The sequence below is a fragment of the Mandrillus leucophaeus genome, unplaced genomic scaffold (genome assembly GCF_000951045.1).
Source record: "Mandrillus leucophaeus isolate KB7577 unplaced genomic scaffold, Mleu.le_1.0 Scaffold49, whole genome shotgun sequence".
In the NCBI taxonomy this organism is placed as follows: Eukaryota; Metazoa; Chordata; class Mammalia; order Primates; family Cercopithecidae; genus Mandrillus; species Mandrillus leucophaeus.
Window position 1 is genome coordinate 3781567 of NW_012105253.1, and position 8438 is coordinate 3790004.

Consider the following 8438-nt stretch of genomic DNA (forward strand, 5'->3'; position numbering starts at 1 on the left):
TCTTGGCTCACTGCAACCTCTGCCTCCCAGGTTCAAGCGATTCTCCTGCCTTAGTCTCCTGAGTAGCTGGGATTACAGGCATGTGCAACCATGCCCAACTAATTTATTTTGCATTTTTAGTAGAGACAGGGCTTTGCCATGTTGGCCGAGCTGGTCTTGAACTCCTGACCTCAAGTGATCTGCCCGCCTTGGCCTCCCAAAGTGCTGGGATTACAGGCAAGAGCCACTTTGCCCGGCCAGTCCTGGTCGTCTTTAAGACGTTCCCTGAGGTCTAGAGTGAAACTCCTCTGTGTACCCCACTCTGGCTCCCTGCCTGGTCCTTCTCCCCTCAGAGAAGTTCAGTTAGCCAGCTGGCAAGTTTAAGTTCAAAAAGTTTCAGAAGACAGCATCACTGACAGGGACAAGGTTATCAGGAGGAAGAAAAGGGAATTAAAGGAGAAAATGAATTTGGCACATGTTCTGTTGATAACATTGATAGAATATCTGTATAGATTATTATAATGTTTACATTTGTATAACTTGGGAGTCTGGGATGAAATAGGTGGAATGATGTCAGCTAGTGTGTGGGACTTTGAAGTACACATATTATAGCGACTTGTCTCGCCACAAGAGAGCATTATAGTGGTGTTGAGAGTTCAGTTGGCCAGCTGGCAAGTTTAAGTTCAAAAAGTTTCAGAAGTAAGGCAGCATAATTATCTCAGAAGAGCTGACCCGGTGGCTCATGTCTGTAATCTGAACACTGTGGAAGGCTGAGGTGGGTGGATCACTTGAGTCCAGGGTTCGAGACCAACCTGGCCAACATGGCAAAACCCCATCGCTACTAAAAATACAAAAATTAGCAGGGCGTGGTACTGCACGCCTACTCGGGAGGGTGAGGCACAAGAATCACTTGCACCCAGGAGGCAGAAGTTGCGGTGAGCTGAGATCGCACCATTGCACTCTAGCCTGGGTGACAGAGCAAGACCCTGTCTACAAATAATAATAATAATCTAAGAAAGTTTGATTTAGTAAACTCATCTTCCTTCAGTAATACAGAACAGCTGGATCCATATTAACCAAATGCCACTCCTCTAAAGGGTTCCAGAAGGAAATAAACCAGTAAGGAATAAAACTCCACCCATTCTGAACTCTCAACACCAAACAAATTCATTTTCTCCTTTAATTCCCTTTTTTTCCTCCTGATAACCTTGTCCCTGTCAGTGATGTCAGTGTTCTTCCCTTCCACCAAACACAAAATCTCAGTCATCTTTGACTCATCCTTCGTGATCCTGTACCTAACTTTCATCATCTATTTCTAATTATTCCTTCAATTCTTTTCTAGCATCTCCTTCTTTTTCTTGAGAGACAAACTTATCCCTATAACGGATTGCAAGATATGGATAGAGGATAATACTCAAACTTTGTATTGAAAGAAATATTTAGTAGCACTAAGTCTGTTAAAGACACATTTTTTTAGGCTGAGCTCAGTGGCTCATGCCTGTAATCTCAGCACTCTGGGAGACCAAAGTGGGAGGGTCACTTGAGCCTAGGAGTTTCCAGGCTGGGCAACATAGAGGGATCCCATTTCTTCTTTTTTTTTCTTTTTCCAAAAAAAAAAACTTTCCTGCTGACGAACTCATATTATTTTGTACTCATTGCTTTATTTTCCAGCTTTCGTGAAACTTACTATCCCAGTGTGAGATCAGAGACTGTCTCAAAAATCCATTTGTAAGGCTTGTGCCCTGCAACCTTCACAATCATGAGTACAAAACAACAAAACTCGTTGATGTGGATGCTGCTGGTTAGCTAGTTTCACCCCTTAGCTATGGGAGTGGCCTTCACACAGTTCCCCCATAGTGCTACCATGCAACTGCATTGGTCAACAAAATCATAAGTGAATACATTTCACAAATTTTCGGGAACTCTCTCAAGTTTTTCAAACCATGAAGGTCATATCCATGAAAGCTGAAGTTCTATAGTTCCTTATCCAACTAGCAGTGCTATGTGGGTGTACAATAGATGCTCCCTAAATGGGGAAGAAGGACGAAGGGGACAGGACTAGGTAGGATGATGGGTAGGCAGACTGGGAAGAAGTAATGACAAGCTGGCACTTAGACATGGCATTGTGTCCCTCTTCTTTAAGGTTGTTGAGGCCATGGAGATCATGTTGATAGCTGTTGTGTCTCCTGTCATCCGCTGTGAATGGCAACTGGAGAATTGGCAGGTGGCATTAGTAACTACAGTAAGTACCTGCTTCCTGTGCTGTGAACAAGCTAACTGAGGGCCTGGGCTCCCTTTCCTCCATCCTGCAGGGCTGAGAGCCAAAGGGTGTCTCACCACTTGGTATGTTGGCTTCCAAAACTCAAGGGTTTGCGGGCTGAAACCAGCGTTTGATGTCTTCCTCATCTTTTTCTTTTCCTAGTATGCATAATCCTAAACTGCTTACTATCCGCATGAGACATGCAATTCAGAAAGTGATCCCAAAGTCATGGGTTAGTCATAGGTTAAATCGAGTCACTAGAGAAGCTATTTACATGGACCATAGTGACTTTACCAATCACCCTCACTGAATTGTACTGTTACTCCTTCAACTTTTCTCAAAGACCATTAAGAATAGCCTTATGGGCCTGGTGTAGTGGCTCATGCATGCAATCCCAGCATTTGGGAGGCTGAGGCAGGCAGATCACCTGAGGTCAGGAGGTTGAGACCAGCCTGTCCAACGTGGTGAAACCCTGTCTCTACTAAAAATACAAAAATTAGCAAGATGTGGTGGTGGGTGTCTATAATCCCAGCTACTTGGGAGGCTGAGGCAGTAGAATTGCTTGCATCTGGGAGGAGGAGGAGGTTAGAGTGAGCTGAGATCATACCATTGTGCTCCAGCCTGGGTGACAAGAGTGAAAATCCATCTCAAAAAAGAAAAAATAGCCTTATGAGTTGCACATCAAGTTTTGCTACAAAATGGAATTGATGATATCCATCATTCGTTCAAAAAGCATGTGTGTATGCATGTGTGCTGAGAAGACTACAAGGAGTATCACATTTAAATAGTGAGAAAGATGTAGTGATGGGAGGTGAAGTTGCAGAGGTGGGCAGGGCCAGAAGCACTCCACCTGCTAAGCATAAATTCCATTCTATAGCCACTGCTTCCCAACATTGGGCCAAACACATATAAACCCTCCATGCAAAACATATGTAACAAATATACATATTACAGTTTTTCAGATTGCCATTTTGTATAACAAAAATCAACATAATAGCATTATTGACTTCGTAGTCATTATACATTTCTGATTAAATGGGTATGAAAGTACACCTTCTATCATAGAGCTTTGCAAAATATTCATGTTTAATCTTAAAAGAGGCTCCTGATGTATAAGAATGTTGGAAGCCACACTGTGGAGGGTGGAGAGCCATTGGAAGGCTTCAGGGAAGGATGTGGTCAGTTTTCTAAGAACTCCAAGGAGAGAAGGCTGCAGGGTAGAAGGGCAGTGAGGGTGTAACTGCCCTAGGGTTCATCTTACCTAGTGCCCTGATAGAGCCAACTTATCAAGCAGGGGAATTGCAATAGAGAAAGTGTTTAATAGACATAGAGCTGGCTAAACCAGAGGCCAGAATTTTATTATTACTTATATCAGCCTCCCTGAAAATTTGGAGGCAAGGGTTTTTTCAAGATAGTTTGGTTGGCAGGGGGCTAGGGAATGGGTGTTGCTGATTGGTTGGGGATACAATCATAGTGGTGTAGAAAATGGACCTTGTACACAGAGTCTGCTTATGGGTTGTGGGGGCCACAAGACCAGTTGAGTCACGGGTCATGGGTTTGGGTGGAGTTATCCTTTTGTCAAAAGTGCAAAAGTCTGAAAAGACTTCTCAAAAGGCCAATCTTAGGTTCTACATCTGAAAAGACTTCTCAAAAGGCCAATCTTGGGTTCTACAATAGTGATGTTATTTCCAGGAGTAATTGGGGAAGTCGCAGATCTTGTGACCTCCAGAACAAAGGCTGGAAAGTGGCCGGTAATCCTTTAAGCCTACATCTTAACAGAATTCAGGGCCCTCATAATCCCAACCTGGTGGCCTTTTATTACTTTTATAAAGCTGGTTTAGTTTTGGGGAGAGCTATTATCTAAGCTGTAAACTAAATTTCTTCAAAAGTTAGCTTGACCCATGCCCAGGAATGGCCAAGGGCAGTTTGGAAGTTAAAGCCAAAATGGATTTTGTTAGGTCAGATCTCTTTCACTGTCATAATTTTTTCTCATTATTATAATTTTTGCAAAGATGGTTTCAAATGGGCTGTGGTATAAGTGGTAGAGTGAAGTTCTGTGTTCTGGGATGTAATTAGGAAGTAACATCAGCCAAGGAGGTCAAAGAACCAGCAGATGAGGAAAGAAAGGTTGATTACTTGGGTATTGAAGTTGGTTTTAATGAAGACAGGACTTTGTTGGTGCCAAGGGAAAACTTCCCTTCGCTTTCCAAAGGTTTACTAAAAAATCAACTGACAGAAGGTAGATTCATGGGAGAAAAGGCATCCAAAATTTTATTTTGATGGGCATAGCAGGAAGGAATCACAAGAGTGATTACCGATAACCCAGAGTGGGACAGAAACATATAGCCTTTTTCATAGGGGAGGATGACAGTGGGCAAAGATTCTTTAGAGGGGCAATAAGTCATCAGTGAGAATGAATGGACCAGGGAGGTGAAGGCAGGCATTACAGGAAGGTGAGGGGTGGAACAAAGGTTGTTTTGTTATCCAGGTGATCTCTGGGAGCTGCCCCCAGAGGACTAGGTGAAAAGTCTGGGGCAATGTGATATCCCCAGCCCCTTCTCTTTTCTGGTGGCTGATCTTGGTAATTTGACATGATCCACAGGGAGTGGGTTTAGGATAATTGTGTTCCTTTTTTGTTGTTGTTGTTGTGTTGTTGTTGAAGCAGAGTCTCCCTCTGTTGCCTGGGCTGGAGTGCAGTGGTATGATCATAGCTCACCGCAGCTTTGAACTCCTGGGCTCAAATAACCCTCTTGTCTTAGCTTTCTGAGTAGCTGGGAGGTGGGTCACCACACCTGGCTAATTTGAAGAGGTTGGTTTTTAACTCCTGGCCTCAGGCAATCCTCCTGCCTGGGCCTCTCAAAGTGTTGGGATTACAAACTGAGTTACTGCACCTGGCCCAGTTGCATTCCTTTTGGAGCAAAGCTTTCTTGTTAGATAAGGAAACTTCAGAGAGCCCTTCCCTGTGCTTGAGGGCAAAGGAGCAAGACAAGGTTAGAGGGACCTTGATTCTGATGCAGCTGCCTCTATCCTCTCCACATGTCAAAGTGCCAGTCTTTGTTGTATCACTTTCTGGGTCCCAACAACTTAATAGAAAGAAGAACTATGAGCCCAGGTGCTTAAATCCTCACTAAAGGGAGTGTCTGGGAGGTAGGTAGACCATGATGGGTGGAGGAGGACAGTCAGGTGGCAGAGGCCTTGAGGACAAATTCTGTAAGACAGAGCTATTCTGAAACTGGTGGTGGAGAATTCCAGAAGAATTCCTCCTGCCCCCCAAACTTACAAGGGTGTTCTCAAAGGAGTAGCCCCAGAAAGTGACAGAGGAAGGGGATATCCCTGTCACTCACTGCCTTAACCAAATCTTACCTGTGAATTTTAATCTTTGGGGGTGGCACCAGGGAAAATTCCCTCCCTTGAGGAACTGGTTGGAGTTCTTGTCTCAGATAATCCATGGCATTGCCCAGTTGTGTTTCTTTCTGTGTCTTGGAGGCTGGGAAGTTTGGATTCCAGTTGTACGCCCAATCACAGCAGCACATCTAAGTCTGCCCTTATTTTTGCTAACCCAAATGAGATACTGTGGCAAAAATCTCAGTCATCTGAGGTTTATTGAGCCAGAGCTTGAGGGTGTGACTGGGAAGAATGCAACAGCCCTGCGGGTTCACTTTGTCGGCTGCCTAGACAGCTGATTTCTCAAGACAGGGGAATTGCAATAGAGAAGGAGTAATTCACACAGAGCCGCTCTGTGGGTGACCGGAGTTGTTTTATTGTTATTCAAATCAGTCTCCCCGAGCATTTGGGGAGCAGAGTTTTTAAGGACAACTTGGTGGATGGGGGAAGGCCAGTGAGTCGAGAGTGCTGATTAGGTGGGTCAGAGATGAAATCATAGGGATTTGACGTCCTCTTGCGCTGATTGAGTTCCTGAGTGGGTGCCACAAGATCAGAGGACCAGTTTATCAGTCCGGGTGGTACCAGCTGATCCATCAAGTGTACCATCTGCAAAATATCTCAAGCACTCATCTCAGGAACAGTTTAGGGAGGGTCAGAATCTTGTAGCCTCCAGCTGTATGACTCCTAAACCATAATTTCTAATCTTGTGGCTAATTTGTTAGTCCTACAAAGGCAGTCTAGTCCCCAGCCAAGAAGGAGGTTGGTTTTGGGAAACAGCGGTTATCATCTTTGTTTTAAACTATAAAGTAAGCTTCTCCTGTAGCTAGTTCAGCCTACCCCTAGGAATGACCAAGGACAGTTTGGAGGTTAGAAGCAAGATATGGAGTTGGTTAGGTCAGATCTCTTTCACTGACTCAGTTACAATTTTGCAGTGTCGGTTTCAAGAACACCAGTTACGGAAACATCTGTGGCTTGAAGCAGAGGTTTCTGGGCGACTCAGGATTTATATTCTCTTTTAAAGGAAAGAAAGCATGTAAGAAGAGGTGGGTAGCCAGCCAGTGAGGCAAATGGTTACATTTTTGTGAGATTTTAATTAGTGCCCAGTAAATCTACATTTTATATAAAATGAGGTGAACATTGGAAGAAAAAAGGGAGAGTAAAGGAAGCATCAGTTATGCAGATGTCTCAGGTAGGTGGAAGAATGGTCTCATCTTCTGGGAAGAATGATTCTCATCACTTGGGAAGATGAGCTTGCAATCAACATTATCAGTGTGAAATCTAACAGACAGATGTTAGTTGTAGAAGCTAGCTTTAGATTGAAAACCTAAGTTACAATGGACATGTCCTTGCTTTACAGGAGGATATGCATCTTGAAGGGTTTCAAGACCAGCAAAGAATTTTCCATGGGGGGTCTGGCTGATGGATAATACTTTGACATAAGATTGTAAAGCAACAGCTATTCATTTGGGAAAAGGATGGCCAGTGTTGCATGACTGTCTTCAGGCTTAATCTCCTCATTGGTGTGATGAGTTTGGGGGTCCCGAGATGTTTTATTTTTCCATTATATTATCTTAGTTCCATTTCCTTCATTAAAACTCCTGTTATTAACTTTGGTGCCCTGGTTCCTTTTTGTGCTTTTAAAGCTCTCTAATACTTGTTGTCTCAAAGACCACCAGGATGGCTAAATAATAGAAAGGACAGCTTTATTGGCAATAGTGATTTGCAAGCCTGAAAGAGACAGTCTCCAGTGTGCACTGAAGGTGCTTTCTCTTGGAAGAGGAGAAGGACAGGTTGGGTTTTATGTTTCACAAGGCTGGCATCATACATATTTGGCAGGTTTGGGGGCAAAGCTATACATATTTGTGAGGGGAGCCTACATGCAGACTAGGTAAGCATGTATGTAACATACATCATATGTTCACTTTGGGGAGAGTTTTAGCATTAAAATGAGGTGGAATTTGGCTGTTTATGTCAAAAGGTGAACTACAGAACACAAAAACAGTTTGTGCACTGTCTGTATAAGCTGCTGAAACTGGCCTGAGGTCTGCAGTAGCTTATCCAAAGAGAATGTAAGGCTGGTCCGGTCCTCTGTCCAGTCAGGACCATAGTGGTCTGGGTTGTAAATCAGCTTAATATCTCAGAAAGGAATTCAGAAATCTGCCATGTCTGCCAGGCTCTGAACCCTTGACCTGTAGATAACGTTTGTTTCCTTAACCCTGGGGCCCATCTCGGTTGCTAAAGGGGTGTCTCTTTTGGTGTCTCAGATCATATGCTTTTTAGAAAAATTTTTAGAAATCAAAGTTTTTACTTAGACTTATAATAATGTGACTCGATTGCTTTCCATTTTCTTCTACATATAAAATACTTTAGAAAGTGTCAACCTAAAATAACAGAGAAGCTCTCCAGCGAAATGAGTTTGTTTGGAAAGGAATGACAGGGGATTGCAATCTGGGAATTCCTGTGCTATGGAGAACCATGGCTGGGCCATAGATGTATTCAGGAAGGCAAGGAAAGTCGAGAGTTTCTTAAAGGCAAAATGAGGAAGGCTATCTAAGTTATTTTGAAATACTTTTCCCTGGCTACAAGGATCGGTAACAACAGTGGCATCAGTCTGAAGTTGAACAGGCTGGGTATTGTTCTTGCAGAAGCAGTTTGTTTTTTTTTTTGAGATGGGGATGCCACTCTGTTGCTCAGACTGGCCTTGAGCTCCGGGGCTCAAGCAATCAGGTCTTTGTGCAACGCCGTGGTTTTCAGAGTCCTTATTACAGTTTCTGTGCTAGGCACGCGTGCCTGAGAGCCCCTCCTCTGTTGCCTA

General features: G+C 43.6%; 1 protein-coding gene across 1 annotated transcript in view; it reads left to right on the forward strand.

Annotated features, from left to right (window-relative positions):
- Positions 1-8438, forward strand: part of SVOPL (SVOP-like) — an 89081-nt gene that overhangs the window by 4134 nt on the left and 76509 nt on the right. Inside the window, exon 3 of the mRNA XM_011995475.1 lies at positions 2123-2221. Within this exon, the coding sequence (XP_011850865.1) occupies positions 2123-2221 (99 nt within the window). The remainder of the gene's footprint in view (positions 1-2122; positions 2222-8438) is intronic.